Source organism: Jaculus jaculus, chromosome 9, assembly GCF_020740685.1.
Source record: "Jaculus jaculus isolate mJacJac1 chromosome 9, mJacJac1.mat.Y.cur, whole genome shotgun sequence".
NCBI classification, from domain to species: Eukaryota; Metazoa; Chordata; class Mammalia; order Rodentia; family Dipodidae; genus Jaculus; species Jaculus jaculus.
In genome coordinates this window covers 12,549,207-12,573,882 of record NC_059110.1, presented here as the reverse complement: position 1 = coordinate 12,573,882, position 24,676 = coordinate 12,549,207, and the positions used below count along the sequence as shown (strand labels likewise).

At 42.7% G+C, this 24,676-nt stretch overlaps 1 protein-coding gene across 5 annotated transcripts in view; it reads right to left on the bottom strand.

The window, feature by feature from the left end:
• Ipcef1 (interaction protein for cytohesin exchange factors 1) overlaps positions 1-24,676 on the bottom strand; it is a 178,637-nt gene that overhangs the window by 73,205 nt on the left and 80,756 nt on the right. For 2 of the 5 annotated variants that reach the window (XM_045158521.1, XM_045158520.1), the window contains 3 exons: positions 19,954-20,006; positions 5,908-5,944; positions 5,312-5,481 (listed from right to left, as the gene is read on the bottom strand). In XM_045158521.1, the coding sequence (XP_045014456.1) occupies positions 5,312-5,481; positions 5,908-5,944; positions 19,954-19,977 (231 nt within the window). In that variant the 5' untranslated portion in view covers positions 19,978-20,006. Of the gene's footprint in view, positions 1-5,311; positions 5,482-5,637; positions 5,652-5,769; positions 5,809-5,907; positions 5,948-19,953; positions 20,007-24,676 lie in introns of those variants that run through there. The other 3 variants (XM_045158519.1, XM_045158522.1, XM_045158523.1) reach the window with 3 other exon arrangements.

Below are 24,676 nucleotides of genomic sequence, written 5' to 3'. Positions count from 1 at the left end.
CATGCAGTCTAGGGAAAAGAGCCCAGCTCTAATGTTAGAAGAATTTGGTCTAACCCTGGCTTTGCCAGTTACTTATTTGAGCAAGGTTCCTTAAATGACCTGAGTTTCAGTAAAGTCACCTAAAGATAGGAATAGAGGGCTGGAGAGATGGCTTAGTAGTTAAGGTGCTTGCCTGCGAACCCAACGGACCCAGGTTCACTTCCCCAGGACCCACGTAAGCCAGATGAACAAGGTGGTGCATACATCTGGAGTTCAATTGCAGCTGCTGAAGGCCCTGGAATGACCATTCTTTCTTTCTCTCTCTCTAATAAATAAATAAATATTTTTTCTTTAAAAAATGGGAATAGAAAAATCTACCTCAGTCAGTTTTATGAAAAATCAGGGTAATGCCCAGTGGACTGGATTGACACAGCTCACTTATATTTCACTTCCTATGTTCAGGTTAGTTCTCAGAATCAGATGCCTGTGCCCTCCTTCTAGTCCTGAAACTCCTAACAAAATGTTATCAAGGATGGGAACCATTGTGTGACACCTGTGTAGGACAATGGAACCTTTCTAGAAAATACAAAGCTGCATGCACTCTTTCCTGTCTTTTTTTTAAGAATTAGTTTCTGTGTGTGCACGCTTGTATGGGTGAGTGGGTAGACACATGCTGTATGGCTCATGTGAGGGTCAAAGGGCAACTTCAGCTGTTGGTCCTCACTTTCTATTCTCTTCTTTTAAAAAAAATAATATTTTTTCTTATTTATTTGAAAGAGAGAGAGAATAGGCACATCAGGGCCTCCAGCCACTGCAAACAAACTCCAGACATATGCGTCCCCTTGTACGTCTGGCTTCTGTGGGTCCTGGAGAGTTGAACCGGGGTCCTTTGGCTTGGGAGGCAAACGCTTTAACTGCTAAGCCATCTCTCCAGCCCCACCTTCTATCTTCTTTGAGACAGGGTCTCTCCATGTTCACATTGTTCACTGCTGCATTCAACAGCACATGTGGCCTATGAGCTTTTAAGCAATTCTCCTGTCTCTGCCGCCCTTCTTGCTCTAAGTTTGCTGGGACTTCAGACACTAGTGCTACGTGTCAGGCTGTGGGTGGGCTGTGGGTGGGCTGTGGGTGGGCTGTGGGTGCACTCTGGCAATCTAAACACAGGCATTCATGCTTGTGAGGCAATTACTTAATTCACTGAGCCATCTCCCCAGCCACTGTGTTTGTTTTTATAAGTAGAAATGGAAACCTCACTGATAGAAAATTATTTCTTATATACATATATACTTAAATTCTTATATATAATTCCATCCTTCAGAATTCCCCAGGGAAGTGCTGAAGTTTCATAATTCTGATTTATTTTTGAAATTAACACACATCATCAAAGTGTCTATTAAACATCAGACACTAAAGTACTAAAGGTATATACCCACAGTATACACCCATGCTTTCCCCTATAGATACTATTAGCAGACGAGTATTCAAAAAGAAGAATATGTCTTATAATAAAAATAGTATAAGATGCTCAGAGAGGAGAAAGAGAGATGGCCAAATTTAGGTCAGAGGATAACATAAGTGCACAAGGAAGAGGAACTATTAAAATTATATTTGACTTCTATAAGGAGGAACAAGGTTGCTGCAATCATATTGGGAAAGGTTTTCAGGGCATGGAAACGAAGTTTTCTGAACAGGGACCTTCCATGGGCCAAAGCTTAGGATAGCTGGTACATAAAACAGCAGGAAGCAGACTTTCCATAGCTAAGGCCTGGGAAGGTGAGGTATATTAAGAAGAAAGAAGAGAACCAGTCAAAGTGACTCCTGAGCCAGGAAGTGGGTTTGTACTTTATCTTTAAGGACAAGGAAAAGTGAGAGCGTGGCTTTAAATACCAGGATTTTTCCTAGCTGGGATGTTTGTGGCTACTAACCTTAGTCATGACTTTGAAGGATGGGACATAGAATCCCATGTGACATGTGGGGTCTGGGGAGAAGGAAAGGATGATGGAGTCTAGAGAGAGGGAGAGGAGATGGGGTCCAGAGAGAGAGGAGGAGGAGATACAGGGAGCGGATGGTGGAGTCCAGAGAGAGAGGGAGGATGATGGGATCCAGGGAGAAGGAGAGGGTGGCGTGGTCCCTCCCTCCCTTACTCCCTCTCTCCCCACTACCAATCTTTCCACAATACCAAGGATTTGACCTGAGCTTCATGTATGCTAGCTAGGAAACACTCTGCCACTGAGCTAAATCTCCAACCATTTTTATTTTCATATTTTGGTGTGGATGTGTTTGTATATTTGTGTGTGACATGTGTGTGATGTGTGTGCATATGTGTACACCTCATGCACACATGTGGGGAGGCCAGAGGATGACATCAGGTGCTCTTCACTATCACTCGTTCACCTTATTTCCTTATTTACGCCTTATTTACAGAGTCTCTCACTGAATCTGGGGTTCGTGGCATTGTTCGGTGAGCCCCACTGATCCTCCTGTCTCTGCCCCAATCAGGAGTATGGTTACAGGCATACATACCCATGCTTGGCTTCTTACACTGGTGCTGGGGATGAAATTAAGGTCCTTATGTTTGCATAGCAAGTGTTTTCTACACATTGAGCCATCTCCCTGGCACCCTCTTTTTTAAACTTTGAAACAGTGCCTCACTAACCAGGCTTACCTTGGGCTTATTCTTGTAGCCCAGGCAGGACTTGAACTTGCAATCCTTCTGCCTTATCCTCCTGCGTGGCCATCATTACAAGACTGTTCCACTAGGCCTATGCCCCCTGAGTCCAGATAAGAGTGTTTTAAGGATCAGTTGAGAGCCTGCATGCAAAGTACCTAGTGGTCATAGCCCGTGGCCTATGGCACACTTCCCACAGGACATGCCATTACTGCTTCAACTGTGGACGCAGGACCCCACACAGCTTACAGAGCACAGACTCTCCCTCTGAGCAGCATAAGAAATAGAGGGGGAGAAATAAAATAGTCAACTCATGAGGTTTAGGACCCTGAGATGTTGAACCTAACTTGGAAAGAAGTAGACAGCGTTCTTACTTCACGGATGAGATTCACACAGATAGCAGTTAAATGACTGCAATTAAGTACTCATAGAGGCCTTTTAAAAAAAAAATCAAAACAAATATATAATTAAGATATCAGAGAATGTGTGTAAGGGAAGGGGGAAAGAAAGATAAGGAAGGGTGCTTATGTTATATGCCATTAGTCAATTCACTACTTCCCCTGGCCACGGGGCATCAAGCTCATTCTCATACTGGTCTTGCTAATGGAACCCTGGATGTTGTTTTTACATCTGGCCAACATGCCTCAGGACAGGAGCCTACATATGTCTGAGGTTCTGTCTTGAGTCCGTGTAGAGCCAATCCTGCAGAAGTCTTCCCTGTTGAAGACAGAGATTCCTACAGACCAAAATCAGAAGAGTCTCACACCTTTCTGATGCCCCACACCTCCAAGAGAACTATACGCCACACAAGGTGATGGGACCAAATCATCCGAAGCTGCAGTCATGTGGCCTCCGAGAGGCTGCCTTAACATGCTACGATGTAGGGTCAGCACTCAAAACATCCTACCCACGTAATGTGATGACAAAAGAAGATGAATGTACTGCTTAATTCTGAGCTCTAAAAACCTTCCTGTAGACATGCCATGCTCCATCAACACCCAATCGATCCGACAGCCTCCAGAAACTCCCCGGGATTACTGTCAAACAAATCCATAGATTCTGACATCCAAGAAAGCTGTAGGTGATAACTATGTGCTACCACTACCCAAAAGCAAGCGCCTACACGAACAGGAGATAATTAAGAGACATTTCATTGTTAGTCTGAATTCCCCTAAAGAAAGGAGCTGTATTTGTTTAAGGAAACGGCTGGCTTAATTTGGATAAAACTATTGTGTATGAGATAAGATAGAGATGAATCCGGAGCGAAAGAGAAGTGAAAGGGGAAGACGTGGTGGAAGGTTGCACACACTGCATGGGGACCAGGGGTGACCCTCTACATCCGTGACAGTGTGGTTCAATGTCACCATGCTCAGGGAGGATACTGTCATTGAACTTGAAGAGCTTTGCACCATGCATAGCACGGGGTGAAGCCAGAGCAATAGGACTGGGGACAGTGGTCCCGTGAGAATCCTAAGGAAGCAAGTGTATTCCACTGACATTATATCTGCATCCAACTTCACCAAATTTTCTAACATACCCAGGATTTTATGGGTAAACAACATATATTTGGGGGGCTCTATTTTTGTTTTAGTTCCTTTTTGTAGTAGGACAAAGCATTTTGACTAGTGGCCAGTGACAATAAGTTGATTAATGAAAACATTGTCCCATAAGCAATACGCCACTTTAATAAACATTTGAATAGCACTGCCCCTTTCAGTAATGGACAAACACAAGTCCTTTGAAAAGAACAGCCTCACATACGGAGACATCACCTAAGTGGTTTTCCCTTAACTAACTGAAAGACCTTCATCGCTAGTCTTCACTATATCACAAAGAAACTCAAGGTCTCTCAGGATCCACAGCGGGCTCCCCTGGGGTCAGTGACAGAAGTCCTACCTACAAAAGCATCAACTGATTGAAAAAGAACATCGTCTTAACATGTTTCTCTTCACAAAAGATAGCATGATAACTTTATTTCCAGCTCTTCTCCACAGAAGACTAGGCTGTGAAACTGACCCCAACTGCAGGTGGCTATTAACGGATAAAGTAAGCAACTGTTCCCATACCTGTTACCCACACGTCACACGTTGGTGATTTAATGCCGTCATGAAGAATAGACACCGGCCACCAACCCAGGCTAGTACACAGGTTAGCAATTCCAAACCAACACACCGGACACAGATCAGAAGGAAAGAAGGGAAGAAGGAAAGAAGAGAAGTGGAAATAGCTTCTCTGAACTGAATTAACTTACACACTTAATGGATGGCAACACTGAGGACCCTTTTTAGCAGAGACTGTCGCACTGCAAAGTTCCCAGACTAGATGACAGCCATGGGACCCTGAAACTACTGGGCTCTCACAGATAGTGACATGAACAGAGCCCAAAAGCCTCCTGTGCGGGGATATAAATTTGGAACCTCTCTCTTCCTCCCCAACCAGACTAAGTCAAGCCAGATGGTTTCTCCTCCGTAAAATACAGCAGGATAACCTACATATCCAGTGGGGCAGAAACGGGTTCTGTAACAAATCTGTTTGTTTGCTGTGCTCTAAATCTCTCAGAAATCAAAATTCCCTTTCTCACAGAGATCACCTGATCCCCGTTCTGGGACCCACCCCTCCGTGTAGCGCCTGGGGACGGGAGGAAGAGGGACAGGACCAACTCACCATCTGACTGCTGTACCAGTACAGCGATGACCCCTTCAGCACCACCCAGAACTTTTTCCATTTATTGCTCAGGAAAGTTCCTTTCTCCTTTTTCTTATACAGCCACCCTTGGCAGTCAGCGTGCCCCAGGTCTTTGCATGATATCCTCCTCCGACTCATGGTGAAAATACCTGCAACAGTCACACGCACAGTAAGCAGGACCCCGGTGCCCGCTGCAGCGTGAATACCTACTTCCAGGCTGGCAGGCACTTTGTTTCCGACACGCAGAGAGCTTCCATGAATAACAGCAGTAGTTATGCAATAGACGTGGAAGGGTTAAAACCCACCTAGAAACCCAGTGACTTCCTGCCTCAGTGCCAGGCTTTCTAAGCTCTATTGACACACCACAAGAGATTAGTCCAAATGAATAGCGTGTCATCCTTTCTTAAAATCAACCCCAAAATTAATCTGCTATCTACCTCCAGATATTAACATTCACACACATAGAAATGTGATCCCCAAGCAGGCAGGCACACACACACACACACACACACACACACACACACACACACACACACACGATAACGGGAGTGAAGAAACAAAAGAGATCTAATTACCTTGAGTTTTCCTCCTCTGCTTCTGACGCAAGGGAACCTGCTGAAAATGCAGGAAGGAAAGAAAAGAGGAAATTTCTGATTGTGTTGTAACATTTGTAAAGAGAGAAGGGAGGGGGAGGTGGCAGTGTTTATGAGCAGGGTGGATTCTAAAAAAACTCTCCAAGCAGAGCTAAAGGGTAGCTACTAGCTGAGGCACAAAATGTGCTAATTAGAGTTGATATACATTGAGCTGAATCTGAAAGAAAAAAAAGCACAGCACGTATCACTAATGTTTCCTGTTTCCACCCACAGGCAACCCTCACTACTACTTCGGTTAGGATAGCCCCATGTTCACTGAAGCATTTTTTTAAATCATATAATAATTCATGTTAACATTTTTGTGAGAGTAGAAAGAATAGACCCATTTTATTTTAATTTCTGAAATTGTGATGGTTATTTAATTTAAGCTGGAAGATAATTATTATAATCACAAATTATTACATGCTCATATTGGACTAATTTCATAATCCTGTCACCATATAGGATTCCACATAATATGAATTAAATATCCCTGAAAAAAATTTCATCTCTTTTTACATGCCATACTATCCCATGCTAGCTCTCCAGACATTCAAATAAGACAATATATTATAAATTTGACAACACATTTAAGTAATTCATGCAAGGTCAGACTATGACCAAATCTAGGGATACCAAAGAAAAAGTATGCTTTCAAATTTGTGTGTTCATGTGTGTGTGTGTGTGTGTGTGTGTATGCGCGCGCACACATTCCTATTAGAGAGAATGTTTTTGTTTTTGTTTTTGTTTTTTTAATTTTTTGTTTATTTTTATTTATTTATTTGAGAGCGACAGACAGAGAGAAAGGCAGATAGAGAAAGAGAGAGAATGGGCGTGCCAGGGCTTCAGCCACTGCAAAAGAACTCCAGATGTGTGCGCCCCCTTGTGCATCTGGCTAACGTGGGTCCTGGGGAATTGAGCCTTGAACCAGGGTCCTTAGGCTTCACAGGCAAGTGCTTAACCACTAAGCCATCTCCCCAGCCCTTATGTTTTTATTTTTATTTGAGACAGAAAGGGAGAGAGAGAAAGAAAGCAAGAGAGAGAATGGGCATGCCAGGGCCTCTAGCCACTGCAAACTCCAGACATATGTGCCACCTTGTGCATCTAGCTTATGTGGGACCCAGAGAATCGAACCTGGGTCCTTAGGCTTCACGGGCAAGCCACTAAGCCATCTCTGTAGCCCCAATAATTTTATCTTAAGTAAATGTTACTTTTTTCCTACATCTAAGCTGAATTCCGTCATATTTAAACAGCTTCCATTATGTTAATAATTAGATAACTCAAAAAACTTAGGCATGCAATTGAAAAATAGTTCCAAAAGTTATAGGTCATCTTAGGAATTTTGTGATCTAGATACATGTGATTAGTATTCAAGATGTATTTATGAAACGTTTGTGATAGCTAAAAATTATGTTTATATAATTATATACCAGTATATCATTGAAATAAAAGCAAATGACCCATATCAAATAAACAAGGCTCATAATTGTTTTAATGTTTTATTTATTTATTTAAGAGAGAGAGGGGCAGATAGCAAGAGAGAGAATGGGCACGCCAGGGCCTCTAGCCACACCAGAAGCACGTGTGAGAAGCATGTGACAACCTGTACAACTGACTTATGTGAGCACTGGAGAATCAAACTTGGGTCCTTAGGCTTTGCAGACAAGGACCTTAACCATTAGGCTATCTTTCCAGCCCCAAACTCACAGTTTTTTAGAGTAAGCATGACTTATGTTGCCCTTACCAATGATGACAAAATTAAAGTTAAATAGCGCTCCCTGAGGAACATGTGCCTGGAGATATCTGGCACTGGCTATTTTCTGAGCATAGCATCTTTTCTTCACTTAGATCATTGGATAATTTCTGTTGGGATGAATCTTAAACAAAGACAGGCGTGTGGCCATCACAGCATGTTAATTAAGTCTAAGCTTGATTACATTCATAGGAAGGGCCTCATCACGCCTCCCCTTCCCAAACGGCTCCCATATATCCCACACCATCTGCTCCTTGGTCTAACATTCTTTCCATTCCCTCAAATCCTCTCCTGCCATCTGGTCTGATCAATTACCTGAGATCAGTACAACCCAGTTAGTACCTACTGACAACACACTTCGAGCCCAAACGTGTGTGGTGTTTGGGTAGCTAAGACTTAGCCGAGGGTCAAGAATACAGACAAAAGTGTGTGAACTAGATGGTGGGAAAGAGTTGGGAAGTCTGAGATTTGGGGGTCCCCAGGGAGCAATCCAAACAACTAACTAAGACCCAGGGCAATAGAATAGGAATTATCCACAGCCATGCCCAGAGAGCAGGAGTCCCAGGTGAGCATGGTGAAATTACAACATTTTAAGCAAAAGGAAACATTTTCCAAAAGAACAAATGAGAGACACTTTCAGTCATGGAGTCCTCAAGTGAAGACAGAGACCAGACATTCTGGTCATGACTCCTAAACCAGGTCTTACATCCCAGCTGAGTTGAGAGATGTGTGTACAAACCAGCCCAATACAGTCCCTCCAGCAGGGTGAATCTTCACTCTTAGAAAGCCCTTCATTCCTCCCTTATAGTGATGGACTTACCCCTGGTCTGGTCACACTCTTCCCTAGGCAAATTAATTGACTGTTAAAACTTCTCCCTTTGGCCAAAAAACAGACTGCATATTGCAGAAATAACAAATTACAGCAAGTTTCAGTTTCCCCTTGATATATGTGAATTTTGAAACCTCAGTTGGTCTGTATGAGAGAATGAAAACATCTTTGAGAACTTCAGTGAGTCTAAGTTACATTTTCCTCCTCACAACAGGAAGTGGAACCCACGAAGTAGCCAGTTGCAGGAACCTTAATGTGGCTTTTTCACTAGGTAAGTGAAGAAAAGCAAACAGCCTAGCTGAACATTTTATAAGACACTTCTTATCATAGACATTCAGAGACTAGTAAAATATTTTTCCAGTTTTTTCCTGTTTGGATACCGTAGGTAAAACAGACGAGTTATTCTAAAAATCTAGAGATGCTCTAACTTGGATATAAACTTTGAGAGGACTTTTTTCATTGAAAATACATGCTTTTATTGCAGAAATGTACTTTGCTTTTTCCCTTTTTTACAGATGGCTCGAGATTATCATTTGGCCACTAGTCACTAAAAATACATAGAAATGTATAAGGGAACCTCCTTTGGTGTTGAATAATGGGGTAAAAACCCACATTATGAGTAATACTGGATTCTAATCCATAGGCTGGTTGTTAAATGTTAAAGGCCCTACTTACTACATGGAGTATTAACATTCAGAATGAGACAGTCAGTTTGTCATTACTTCCAACTCCATAGTGATCATTTCTTAAGCAAAAATTATACACTGGCATGTTGGGCAAAGGGCTGTGGCTGTAGGCGCCAGGCTTGCAGCATCTCTCACAATGCTGGGGATGTAAGCTACCAATATTTTAACAACCGATCCACTGAAATCCTTGAACTCTTAGCCGCCTGTCTCCACAAACTACTGACATGTTCACAACTATCTTTTCCTCTGCCTGGAAAACAAACTTAACTTTTTAATAAGAATTGTAAGGGTTTTGATTAGTAAAAGCTGACCTATGAAAATAATTTTTTTATATTGTATTTTTATTTATTTGAGACAATGGGAAGAGAGAGAAAGAGACAATGGGCATGCCAGGGCCTCTAGCCACCGCAAACAAAGTCCAGATGCATGTGCCCCTTATGCATCTGGCTTACATGGGTCCTGGGGAAATAGAACCTGGGTCCTTTGGCTTTGCAGGCAAGCACCTTAACTGCTAAACCATCTCTCCAGCCCTGAAAATACACTTTAAACTTTGCTTATTTGTTTTCAAGAAAACAAATCACCTTAAATCTTAGGTGTAATAAAAAATCCCCCGCTGAATAATGGAGATAGGTAGTAGATGTCTTAAGTTTGGATAGAATCACAAGAGAAGGTTTAGGGTGACAGAGTTTGGGAAAAGGCCATGTAAAAGAGGTCCCGTTGGTGACCGAACAGCAATATCCAAAGACAAAATCAAGAGAGTAGTATCATGGAAGTGAGGAAAAGATTCCAGAAAAGGTGGATCTAAGCCATCAAATTCTGCTGGTATATACTAAAAATAAGTTCCATTAGAGATCTTGGCAAATAGTTTCATTAGTGTGTGGGACCATAAAACAAATTCCAGTGAGCTCTGGAATGAACTGGAGCAGGGAACTAAATGTGGCATTGGATACCACTCCTGCAAGAGTTTACTGGTAAGGAACGTGGAAGGGCTAGGACGACTCGGTGCCAAAGAATAGAGAATGTCACCTGTTCCTTCAAAACCACACTTCTGCATGGAAAGCCATTATTGTGGTCAGATAATGACACACATTTAGAAAACAATTTAATAGGACAGTGTAACAATTCCTTCTGCACTCATATTCTGAATGTTTGAATGTCCATTTATTTATTCCTACCCTTCTTATTTTGTTAATGTTTTCATTTATTAATTTGCAAATAAAAAGAAGCAGACAGGGCTGGAGAGATGGCTTAGTGGTTAAGCGCTTGCCTGTGAAGCCTAAGGACCCTGGTTCGAGGCTCAGTTCCCCAGGTCCCACGTTAGCCAGATGCACAAGGGGGCGCACGCATCTGGAGTTCGTTTGCAGAGGCTGGAAGCCCTGGCGCGCCCATTCTCTCTCCCTCTATCTGTCTTTCTCTCTGTATCTGTCGCTCTCAAATAAAAAAAAAAAAAAAAAAAAAAAAAAGAAGCAGATAGAGAGCATGGGCATGCCAGGGCCTCTAACTGCAGCAAACAAACTCCAGATTCATGAGCTACTTTGTGCATCTGGGTTTACGTGGGTACTGGGGAATTGCGCTTGCGTCATTAGGTTTTACAGGCAAGCACCTTATAGCCACTGAGCCATCTCTCCAGCCCTCCTTTTTTTTTGTTGTTGTTGTTTTCTTTATTTTTATTTATTTATGTGAGAGTGACAGACAGAAAGAGAAAGAAGCAGAGAGATAGAGAGAGTGGGTGCACCAGAGCCTCCAGCCACTGCAAACAAATTCCAGATGCATGTGCCCCCTTTGTGCACCTGGCTAATGTGAGTCCTGGGGAATCCAGCCTCGAACCAGGGTCATTAGGCTTCACAAGCAAGCGCTTAACTGCTAAACCATCTCTCCAGCCCTGTCTTACTTATTTTTAAGAGAATAAAATATATAGTGTGTCTCTGTGTGTTCCTTCTCTTTTCTATTAAACTCTCAGCTTCCCCAAGTGGCATCCATCCTTCCCATATACATTTTTTCATATATAAACAACAGTGTAACAGTACCATAAGCAATGGTATGAATATTGACAATTTCCAAAACTATGAGGGGTTTTTACATTTTTTTTCATGTTGATGCAGGTAGCAGTAGCCCATTGTCATTGCTGCAGTAAGTGACGGTGTGACGACAAATTTGTCCATTGATTCATCAGTGTGAATCTAAGGCCTTCACAAGTGGCTCCACCAACTATAGTGTTGCGCTCAACATCTCTGTATAATTCCCTTGTTTGTACATGCCGGTGTTACTCTGGGCCAAGTATTCATCTGGACTAGAATTGTGTGGTAATAGAGGATGTGCATTGCTACGTCTTTTAGATAATTCCAAATTACTTTCACAGTGTCCCACTTACACTTCCTCCTGAAGCATTTGCTTGACTACCTCTGAATTTCAGAAGCCTCTTCCTTCATCTCCTCTCATCTGTTTCTTTAATTTCTAGTCTGTTGTTAATTTCTGCTTTTAACTTATTGTCCTTATTTCTTAAAGTTGCAATCATTTTTCCTAATTCCTAATGCTGTTTACCTCATTTACATTTTCTGTGCTTTTAATAATACATTTAGTGCTATAAGTTTATTTCTGAGCCTTACTTATATCTCCCTGTCTTCCATTCTAAATCATTTATATCTGCACTAGATATTCAAGTGTATATTTGGAAGTCTCTTAACATGAGTGTTTACTCAATTTTTCCTTTTGATTTCTAAATTCAGGACATCTTGTTGGGCAGACATGATCTTTATGATGTCAGTTCTTGAAACTGACTAGCACTTATCTATGACTTACAGCACCAAATTTTGTAAAAATTCTATGCGAACTTCAAATTGTTAATCCTCTTTCCAAAATCTTTCCAAAACGTGTCTATTTAATTTCTACTGCTGGAGATACAACTTTGTCATTTTACTGCTAACATCTCAAGATTTCTCTGTGATTGCTTGTTTGTTTTTGCTGTTTCATTATGAACATCATAAAGTAGATTTCAATGGTTTTTAAACATTAAAAATTATCTACACTTTTTCATTAGTGAGTTTAATGTACTTAAATTTACAGTCATTTTAATTCTCTGTTTTCAGTTTATGTCCATATAACTCATTTTTATTTGTCCTTTTCTTTCCTTCTCTGGCATGTATTTTTATTAATTTTATCTTAGATATTATAATAGGTTATGTACTATTATCCCCTCACTCCAGCTCCCATTACCCTGGGAGCCCTCCTCAGTGGGGTTACGGTTTTCACCGTGGGGTCATGAAGGCCTCAGTCAGTTCCTAAAAGGTAGTGGGGGACAAAGGCTCAGGGTATTCCCAGCCACTCTGTGGCTCTTACGACCTTTCTGCCCCCTCTCCTACAATATCCCCTGAGCCATGGTAGGCCCTGTTGGCGGCCTCATTTAGTGTTGAGTTATTTGTAGTTTCTGGATTTCTGCTTTCATAGGTTTTGATCATTCTAGGTGCTGGTTGGAGAATCTTGTTTTATTGTACAGACAGCAAAGAAAATAGAGAAGAGCCTAGATCCGTCAATAAGACAAGATGACCGACTGCCCACCACGAGACTTGCCAGCTCACCACACCTGCCGGAGCCCAGGAGAAACTGCACAGAAAGCGACGTCATGAATTCTGTTCCTAGTGCCAGTCTGACGTGTTTGGTGTTTTTTTTTTTTATTTTCCCTCAGATTTTGTGTCTCTAAATTCACCATGAATCATAGATCAGCACATGTGAACTTCTGCTTCGGGCTATTTCTTTGTTATTGCAGTTGAATTTTTTTTTTATTTTTCCACTAAAAACACTAACATCAGTGTCATTTGCTAAACATAAACTCATAACTCATAAACTTCGCTCATCCCTCCTAACAAATTTGACTACACATTTGATCAATTTCTACGATCGCTTTGGTTTCCTAGTCCACATGTCTTCCCGTTGGGTTCACCTTGTTATTAAAGTTTTACGTGACCTGTGCCTCCAATCCCCAATGTGCTGCTTCCAGTAATCTGTTCAAGTGTTCTTTGTCTTGCGTACATTTCAATGTCCTTGTTTTGCCCTCAAGAGTGCATGATAGTTGAGGTGAATCTAAACATCATTTTCCTTTGACAAATGAAGAAGATTTTGATCATCTGTCTTTAGCGTCTGTGGTAGTCAGAATATAGGTACTCCAATACACTCAGTTATTTTATGACAGTCTGTAACTTGGATTTCCAGCTGCCTGGGCGGAAGAGGAGTCGTGGTGGGCAGATCCTGAGGTCCAGCCCTAAGGGGTGCTTGGAGGTGGATTTGATTTCCAGCTGAAAGCTGTACGGGGAAGGTATCGAGCCCTGCCTGGCTCCCCGCTTGCTGGATGTGCTGTCTGGTTGTGTTGGCTGTGTGGTTGCATCGATCTCTGAAAGGCGACCTTCTCCTGGATCAGTAAGCTTCAAATAAATCCCTTTCTCCAGTAAACTGTGTCCAGTTTGGAAGTTCATCCCAGCAAGGTGAAGCTGAGTGCAACAGTGTTCATGTGATTAATATGTTTGCCGTGGCCCTTATCTCATAGCGTGAATGCCGTCTACTCACTCTTGTAAGACCTTCTCTTTGTCCCTGGTGCCCTGTAGTGTGACTAGCCTGGGCCCAATCATATGTCTTTATTTACACATTGATCAGAGTGAGGTTTAGACTGGATAATCTGTGCTCATTTCCAAATTCTGGTTGCCTGCTATTTTCCTCATTCTATCCCCTGTGATCTGCTATTAGAGATATGTTAGAAGTAACAGAACACTCCTCCATGTATTTCTTACTGTGTTATCTTGTCATCTGTCTGTGCCATGTGTTCATATGAAAACAACAATGCTGCTTCCAAGTCACTAATATTCTTTACTGAAAGTGCCTAGTGTTGAGGTCATGCTGTAGATTGGGTTTCCTCTTCCAAAGAATGTATCTTCTTTTATGTTTCTTTTTTTCTTTTCAAAATCCATGAGTATTTTTTCATCTGGACCAAGTTTTGAAAGATTCCAGATTATTAAAAAGATTCTTTGGACTATAATTTTTGATAGTTGAAATGCACAGAATTTAAACTTCAATTTAAAATGAAGGCACCTTCTAATTTTTCATTCTATTTTTTATCTTTCTCAACATCATTTTCTATGTATTTATAAACCTGTCTTACTCTGCGAGAACTGATATAATCGAAAACCATAGGCTGGGTGACTTAAGTAACACGTGTGTCCTTTGGTTCTAGAGGTGGGGATGTCAGAGATCAAGGTGCTGGTACACCCTGTGTCTGGTGAGAACCACTTCCTGACTTGCAGGCAGCCATGTTCTTCTCATACCTTCGCATGGCCAAGAAGAAAATCACCTCCCTTGGGTCTCTTCTTATGAGGCAGTATATCTCACTCAGGAGGATTCTACCCCCAATCTATGACCTGTTGGGGGCCACATCTCCTGAGAGTACCACGTGAAATTGGATCAAGATTTTTAGAGCTTATCAATTTGTCAATGGGGGGAGGTCACAAATATTCAGTTCATAACAATTCAAGTTTACAGAATTTCTCTCTCCTCCTCCTCCTTTCCCTGACCCTCTGCCTCTCCTCCCTCTTTCCTGGTTTATAAATTGTCTGTCCTTAAGGCAGAGCTAGCCCAACCATCATAAGCAGAATCAAGAATACTGCACATTCAGTCCCTCACCTACCTGGAAACCAAATTTACATCAGGGTCTGAGCCTTTCTGTACCTCCTTCCTCCCAAAGCACCTCAGTTGGCTGAATGTGTGACCTCAGGCACGGTGTGGCAACTGTGTTTTTTTTCCCGTAAGTGAGGGAGCCTCCATCTGCCATGGCCACCAGGGAGTGTATCTAGCTCTCCCCACCCTTACTAGAGAAATCTTCCTCTGAATCTGCAACAGAATACAAATGACTTCCTGCTTGCCCGCCAGGTACTCCCCAGGACCCAGGCTTCAGCTGTGCCTGCTGCCTCTCGGCTCTGCTCCCCAGAGGTGGAGACCTCGCTCTGGGCTCTCACTCTGACTTGCTGGTCTTCTTTGTCTTTGTAGGCTGTTTCTGTATGTTGGAAGAAGAATGGAACATCAAAGTGTGAACTCATGGCCATCCTAGAATGGAAGCCAGATGCTTCATGGACAGAAATTGATTCTGAAATCATGATTGAAAATGTCAAGCCGGTCCATTCCCACACTGACAATACCAGCAAACATCCACTTCCTCTCCTGACAATCCAAAATGTTCTCTACTCTGCAGAAGTTTTTTCAAGCACTTTTATAGGTCCTCCCTGTAAATGCTTCCTCCCCCGTTCTTCCCCAAGTTAAGCTGATCCCTTGAGACCCATGCCAAGTGTCATTTCCATCATGAAGCCTTCTCTGACTTGAGAAAGCAGTTGGTTCTAATAATAATCTTATAGTCCCTCCTTGTCATTTATATGTGGTTACTGGAATGACTACAGTATGTTATCTTCCAAGGTTTCTCATACTAGGTACTATTTTAATCCTCAATTTCACAGATGAGGAACCTCATCAGCCTTGTGCTGGAGAACCCCGAGATCACACATGCCAAGTAGAAGTCAGGCCACCTTGTGTTTAAGTATATGTTACTCAGATTCTGTCTCCCCACAGTGCATTGCCAATGCCTCCGGGATAGATATGCTTCGGTCATTTACTCATGTGAGTAGCAAGCAGTGCTGCTTTCGTTCTGGTAACACTGCTCACCAACGGCCCGGTCCAGAGCTGCGAAACCGTCAGTCATTTCATCGGCTCCTTCTCTGCCCCACACATGTACTCCATCACCGGCTCATCCACATCACCTCCCAGGATCTGCCCTCTGCATTTCCACTATCGCTGCCTTGCCAGACCCTTGTCAGTTCTCTATGACAATGACCTTGTCCCTGGTCCCTAGTCCATGTTTTCAACTGTCACGTAACACACCACTACATCTCTGTCTAAAACAGTTCAACGACTGGCCAAGACTTCAAAGTGGTATTGATGCTCTTGAACATGCCATACCCCCAACTCTATCCCCTAGCCCAAATCTTGCTACTTGGTAAGACGACAAGGCCATGCCTTAAGTCCAGCTTTACTTCCTATGATACCAGCATAGGGTAGAGATTTGACAAATATCTGGAAAGCCTTCTACTCTGCTATTACCCAGAGCTGCAGAAGGCTCTCACCAGCAAATAACATCACCCAAATGAGCCAACCTAAAAACTTGGGTCTATACTGATGTCGCCCAAAGCTAAAGTTTCGGTTCTTTTCAACAAATCTGACACGTGAGAAACTAAGCTTCTCCCTCCCCAGGGCTCCTCCCCAAACAGTGCCCCATCTCTGGAGCTCACCTCCAGGTCCAGAGAGAGGAAGGGCGGCACAGGTGTCATGCAGCAGAAGTCACGTGGGGTAGTCACTGCGCGTCACCGCATGAAGACCAGGTCATAAGCACTTCGCGGGCAGCAAGTGCAAAGCTGTCTTGTGAAGCAAGCGCAGGAAGCAGTGGTTGAGAGGAGCATGCTCTCACTGCACAGATGAGTCCAGACAGTGGCCGAGGAGCCGGCCACAGCACCAGACACCGGCGGCCGCCCGCTGAGACATCCTCACCACATGGAAGCGGAGAGAGGCGTCTGCGCTGCTGCACAAAACCTTTCCCCTGACCTTGTGTCTTCTGGCGATATTTAGTACAGGAGTTCTACTTAAAAGAATCCTGTAGGAAACACAGTCATAAAGCTTTGTTCTCAGATAAGTCTAGCATCTCTTTCCCACTGGAGCCGTTTCTGGGTGGGGGGGAGACCACTTAAGTGCTCTGGGTCAAACAACAGTAAAAGATGTCATCTATCTCATTCCCTCTGATGCTCATCATCCTTAAATGATGGCCGCTTTCTTTTTTTTCACTAAATATTGTTACTAAAATCTACCTAAGACTGGCACTAGAGAGATGGCTTAGGAGTTAAGGCATTTGCCTGAGAAACCTAAGGACACAGGTTCAATTCCCCAGTATCCATGTAAGCCAGAAGCCCATGCATATATGCATGTGCACATGGTGACTGGAAGCCCTGGTATGCTCATTCCTTCTCTCTCTCTCTCTCTCCCTCAAATAATAAAATAAATAAAATAGAATAAATCTACCTAAGATTAATTAACTAACTGATTAATTGTAGTGAGAAGCTAATCAAGGGCTGGTGTGATGGAAACTGCTCATCTTTGTCCTCCAGTGCCAGGAAGAGGGCTCAGCATGTGTAGCTCAGCAAATGTTAGTTTTAATGGAAACGATGTGTAATTCTGGATGTGACTAGGTCAAATGTGTCAGACCTTTGGAAACTAGCAGGGCAAAAAAAAAAGAAAGAAAAAGAAAAAGAAATAGGTATCCTGTGCTGCATTTTACTTAGGGGACAAATGACAGCAGAAAATAGAACTAATTTTCTGAATGGAAAAATAAAGTAGGGCAAACGTAAATAAATAAAGAAGGGTAGCTTACTGAAAAGTAGCCAGAAGAAATGCTTAAGAGAGATGTTCAGCACACTCACCCACATGCTGATGGCTATGAGAGAAATAGCAGGTAAACAAGCCCACAGTGGGACTAGGCTGATGGAATCTAGAATGGAAGATGTCTCATGAAATAAGAAGTTTCCATAAATAGCCAGTTTCTTCTAAAGAACAGAATTAATTTGTGCCCACACCAGGTGGAAGCAGGTGACATGTTACGGGGGTGATGGTTTCAGAACAGGGGTTACACGTGATTGAGTAGACGTTGGGGAATCCCATCCCATTTACCCCAATACCTCAGTGATAAATATTGTTTTTGTTTGTATTTTTGATATTTTGAGATAGGGTCTCACTCTACCCAGGCTGACCTGGAATTCACTATGGAGTCTCAGGGTGGCCGCAAACTCATGGCGATCCTCCTACCTCTGCCTCCCGAGTGCTGGGTTAAAGGCATGTATCACCACACCTGGCAGTGATACATTTTTTAAAGATGTGAATGCCTTAACTCATCTAAAGTCAGTTATGTCTCCATTCCTACCTAGTAATACAGTCTCTGATACAAGACAGAGTCAAAGTGAATATTTAACGAATAAGATTATTAAAGTGCTTAAATACACTGTTTTTACCTCCCATTTCTTCAGTGTGTGTGTGTGTGTGTGTGTGTGTGTGTGTGTGTGTGTGTGTGTGTTTGGGTCTCTTTGTCTGTGTTCAGATCTATGACAATCATTTGCCTTTTTCCTTGGCCATGGGACCTCCCTGTAATACCATACGCCTCGTACTTCGTTCTCACTTCCAGTAAGAGCTTCCCATGACACGTCCACCTACCCTCCTACCTGTTCCTCTTAGGTTTACCCTCTCAGAAGTGGCTCACCTCTCCACAATCACAAGCACCCATCCATTGTGGCCCGAGTGACCACACCTCCTTTTTCTCCACATTTCAGATGGAAAATTTCTCCTACGTTACATAACTGCCTGTGTTCCGTGTTTTCGGTCTTGGCTTCCTGCCCTTCTGCTATAGCTTTCACTGCTTCTCATGACTGACAAAACTTTTCTTCCTTATTTAGAATTAGCACCGGATCTCAAGTATGCTCCCTGCTTTATTTCTGGAATGTGAAATTGCCTCCATGGAAGGCATCGGCTGCCCTTGCTCTTCAATGAGCTGTGCCACGCAGGAGCCGCCGGGTGATGCCCATCCCCCCATCGCCACGGCTGTAACTCACTGTGCCAGTCACTGTCTAATTTACATCAGAAAACATGCCCATCGTCTCTCTGCTTGGCAAGAAGTGTGTGCTGTCTTCTTGTGACAGATCACCTCTGATGGTCCTTTTAACTCCACAAACTCTGCTCTATCCGTCCATCAAGAGGTCCTAAGAAGAGCTGGGAAGATGGCTCATTTGGCAAAGTGCTTGAAACAGAAACATGAAGACTTGAGTTTTATGTCCAGAACAGGCCTTTTGCCCCAGCACTAAGGAGGACACAAAGGTAGCTCTGATCTCATTGATCAGCCGGTCTAGCCTAATTGGTGGTCTCTAAGCCAATGAGCAACTCCTATCACCAAGGAGATGGATGGTGGATTTGAGGGTCTCACTTCAGATTGTCCTCCGGCCTCCACACAGCCACATGCACGCACACACACACGTACCTGCACATATGCAAAAGTTGAAGGGTCCCTGTGGAGCGGAGAGGACAGGGAGGACGCTAACAATGGTACCAACATGGCTGTATACACACTGGGTACATAACCAATATATATATATATATATATATATAACACATATATAGAAAGATGCATATCCTATGCCCCACACTATTCCACTTTTCTTTCTATGAGGAATACAGCATCATTAATGTGAATTTACTAATATTTCCCTGCATACGTTTCCTCATCTAATACAGTGGTGGCTCAATCTACTATCCTTAGGTAAAGGTATGACCAAAACTGTTTTAAAAGCAACCTACAATTGCAATGTAATTATTTGCAGAAATCTTCCCATGGGGGTTTTGTATTGATACTATTCTCAGCCTCTCCTTTGAACATATAGAGTATTTTTGTTCAGTGCTTGGTCAGGTTTCTTGATCTTTGAATAGTCAGGTGTCATAATCATAAGACCTTTGAAACCTAACAACAGGGTCATCTGATTATTCGTTGTAGCTAATGAAGCAGAGGAAAACACAGGGATTCAAACTTAAAATCAACTTCTGTAGGATTTTCGGTATTTGTCCAACAGACAATATCTGAAGCCTGGAATGTTACGAAGGCTACTTACAAGAGCATTGCTTTCCGCAGCCATGTGGGAGATCAGACTAGTAGGAGCAAGAGCTGGAAGAGAAAAACAAAGTATTTTCAGATAAGTGTAGGCTTATTGTGTTCATAAAATTATGTAGCTCCTACTGTAAAGGGAGGTCCCAGCTCTATACTAGGAGCAGGCTTTTTTGATGCACTGCACTTTGTAGTGGATTACCTGAGAAACAAAACATGCTGTGGTTTCAAGAAAAGCAAATGAAAACAAAAGGGAGGAGAAAAAAAAAAAAAACTAAAGTTTTCAGACACTAACAAGCAAGAAACTCATTTAAGACCCACAAACCACAGAAACTCCCCGGAGTTCCTCACTCTCCAGGAACACTGCAACTCAGATCCATGCTCTTTGGGCTTACTTTCTTACACTCAAAGTTCTCAAATTTTAACAAATGCTACCATCTATTTTTGAAATTTTTATTTTATTTGCTGTTGGCATACCAACTAATAGGCTTCATTATGGCATTTTCACATGTGCACGCGCGCGCGCGCACACACACACACACACACGTCATTATACTTTCTTCCTATGCACCCCTGTCCACTACAACCCCTCCCTATTGTCCAGGCCCTTCCCCCTCCTTTCCCCCGCCCCCAGCCTCCTTTTTGCTTTTTTTTTTAAATTATTTATTTATTTATTTATTTATTTATTTATTTATTTATTTAAGAGCGACAGACACAGAGAGAAAGACAGATAGAGGGAGAGAGAGAGAATGGGCGTGCCAGGGCTTCCAGCCTCTGCAAAGGAACTCCAGACGCGTGCGCCCCCTTGTGCATCTAGCTAACGTGGGACCTGGGGAACCGAGCCTCGAACCGGGGTCCTTAGGCTTCACAGGCAAGCGCTTAACTGCTAAGCCATCTCTCCAGCGCCCTTTTTGCTTTTATGTCACGTGTATGCCATTACTCTTTCTTTTTCCTCCTCCCCATTCCCTTGAGATCTCATCCTCTGCTTTCACAGCCCCCTGACTACTCCCATGACCCCCCCCACATATAAATTTAAATCTAGAGTCCACACATGAGAGAAAATGTGTGGTGTGTGTCTTTCTGCGTCTGGACTGATTCACTTATGTAATCATCTCCATTTGTGTCTGTTTTCCTGCAATTGTCATGATTTTGCTTTTTCTTTATGGTAGGATAAAATTCAGTTGTATGTATTTCCCACATTTTCTTTATCCATTTATATGGACATGTAGGCTGTCTCCATTTCTTAGCTGGAGTGAATATATATAGTGAATGGTACAGTAATAAACATGGATGTGCAGGTATCTTTGTGGAATATTGACTTGGAGTCCATCGGGATAATACCCAAGAGTAGAATGCTATATTTTTGCTTGAGCGTGTGTGTGCATACGTGTGCATTTTGGGTATTGTATGTGTGTAATGGTGTGGCGCATGCATGGGTATATGCTCTTGCAGAGCCCTACATTCTCGCTTGCAATGGCTGAAGTGAAATGTCAGTTGTCTGCTCCTTCGCTCTTTAGTCTGGTCTTGTTTTGAGCCTGATTCTTTTTAAAAATATATATATATATTTAATTAAGAGAGTAAGACAGACGCACAGAGAGAAGTAAGGGCACTCTAGGCTGCTTGCTGCTGCAAACAAATTTCAAATGCATGCACCGCTTTGTTCATCTGTGGGTACTGGGGATCAAACCTGGATCTTCAGGCTTTGCAAGCAAATACCTTTAACCACTAAGCAATCACCCCAGACTTGACTCTCTTTTTTTGTACTGATCCCAGTGCTCAAATATCTAAACATATCCTCAGCAAAATACACAGTATCACCATACCCAATCTAAAGCTATACTACAAAGCCATAGTAACAAAAACAGCATGATGCTGGAATTGAAACAGACATGTAGACCAATGGAACAGAACTGAAGACCTGCTGTGTGATCTTTGGCAAGGTGCCAGAAACATAGACTGAAAAGACAGCATCTTCAACAAATGATGCTGGACAAATTTAAAAAACACATGTAAAAAATGAAAGTGGGCACACTCATCTCGCCATACACAAAAATCAACTCCAAATGGATTAAAAGAGCTCTATATGAGACCTGAAACTTGTCAACTACTGGAAGAAAAAACCGGAGGAAAACTAAACCCAAAATGAACTGGTACCATAGAAACCTTTCTCTTTTAAGACAAACTAAAAGATTTAACCCTCAATGGAAGTATAGAAGGAGTATCTGAAAAGAAGATTCTGGAGAGGATGGGATGAAGCCTAACCTTGAAAATTTTTGGCTCTGTCCTATAACTCCCAGTACCAGAAATCAGTGTTACCCACATTGAACTGTTGATCAGACGGAACTACGGGATCCCAAAAACAAGACAGGCTCCGGTCAAAGCACTTGATTACCTGCCTGAGGTAAAAGGTAAGACCCTATTGATGAAGACACCATAAGCTGCCGACACAAAACAAGGAGACACCTGGCTGGAATCTGGAAGAGAGCCAGTCCCTAGACTGTTGGCCCGGCTAGTGGCCAACAATGGTGTGAGCTAGCAGTGGTCTATGCTACTCAGAAGCAACCAGCCTGACAAAAAGCACATCCCAGTGCAATGTTGGCACACAGCCTTGGTGAGTAACCAGTGGTTTCTGATTGGCTAAAAGATCCGCTCAGTGGAAAGGAACCCATATCTGGAGCTGAGAACCAAGTGTGAATCCTATGGAGACAAAGATTCTGCTCTCCAATCTCAAGTTCCCACTAGTCTTTGGCTAAAAGAGAGGCTACATCCATCAAAATCTCCCTAAATTAATAATGCTTATCCTATTAAACCTATGCTGACTTCACTCTCCATTGGAGAATCTGTTTGTCTTTTTCAGAAGGTAGCAGTGAGAGCCACCAACACTAAGCCCCCTCACATGCTGAGGAGTCTTGCTCTTGTGAGCACGGTACTTCCTGTCACCGCAGCTCTGTCTAAAGGGTGTCTCCTCCTCAAGACCTTAACTCCTCCTTCGGAATGCAAGAAGGGTATCCTCCTACTTGAAGACCCAGTTCGGCCCCAGCCCAGAGTGAAGTTTCCCTCAGTGAACAGCTAGCCACTCGCCTCTTTCCTTAAGACTGTCACAGCCACTGAGATTGAAAAAAAGACCAAAATCTTAGCAATCTCCTACAAGGAAGGCTGAGTGTCCTCTGCCTACACATCGTCTCCAGCCTTTGCTTAGATAGTTTGATTCTACTTTTTATTCTCTCTGTTTTCCTGAATTGCTGGTCTTTAAAAAAATAATTAATCAAACATATTTCTCCTTCACAGAGCTACTCACACACTTTTTCCTCAATAAGCTTATGCCATCCATCTAATCTTTCATTCATCTGGTAGAAGATCAGTTAAGAAAACCTACCCCTAGCCCAGTGTAAGATCTGCCCACTTTGATGCTGTCTTTGTCCCCATCTCTATTCATAGTTCTTTTTACTGCAGTTTATAGTTAGTATTGCAATTGGTTTCTCACTATGTGACTCCCCACCATAATATAACCTACCTGTATCTTGTCTTGTTGACTTGTTTTCTGCTATGGCCCCAATCTTTGTATCCTGCTGATTCAGTTAATATTTTTTTCAGATTTTATTTTCATTTATTTATTTATTAGTAACAGAGAGAGGGAGACAGAGAGAAAGACACAGAATGGGCACACCAGGGCCTCTAGCCACTGCAGACGAACTCCAGATGCATGTGCCACCATGTGCATCTGGCTTATATGGGACTGGAGAATCGAACCTGGGTCCTTAGGCTTGAGAGGCATGTGCCTTAACCTCTAAGCCATCTCTCCAGCCCTCAGTAAATGTTTTTTTTCTTTTTAAATAAAGGAAGTAAATAGACCTAACAGTCATATCACGAGCAGCCCTAAAGAAGACCAGTGACTTCCATTCATTGTATGTCATGAAACTACCATCAAGAAAAACTCATGACAACCATCCTTCCCGATGTGCAGGACATGGGAATGAAAGAACGTCAGGCTTCCTTCAGTCAAAGAGCACATGGGGGACATAATGGGCAATTTCTGGCATGGGGAGGGAGGTCAGAGTTGGCCGGGATGAATGAGGATGGTGGAGGCTGGACATGTTTAGTTGATGACCTGAGAGCTTCGGGACTTTCATTCTTTACGTAGCTGTCAGAGATGAAATTTAAACTGTGATAATAATAAAAAAAAAAAAAACCTCAAAGGTAATACAAAGAAGGATCAAAAACATCTAAACTCAGTTCTTGGTCCTCCTCGTCCATGCAAAACACACAGGTCATAATCAGAAATAACTGGGAAGGCTTGCGTCAGCCCATGGCCTCTTGCTGAGAAGCGGGGACTGGCTCCATGAACCAGCTTAGAGGACACATACTGCCTGTGGGTGGATAAGTGAAGAATGTAGCTCCAGGGCTAGAGAAATGGCTTAGAAGTTAAGCACTTGCCTGTGAAGCCTAAGGACTCCAGTTCAAGGCTCAATTCCCCAGGACCATGTTAGCCAGATGCACAAGGTGGTGCATGCATCTGGAGTTCGTTTGCAGTGGTTGGAGGCCCTGGTGAGCCCATTCTCTCTCTCTCTCTCTCTCTCTCCCTCGCCCTCTTTCTTTCTCTATCTGTCACTCTCAAATAAATAAATAAAAATTTAAAAAACTTAAAAAAAGAATGCAGCTCCAAGGTTTCAATGCAAGTATAGACAAGTATACAATAGAAGCAGTTTTTGTACAAAATGATGATAGCAAAA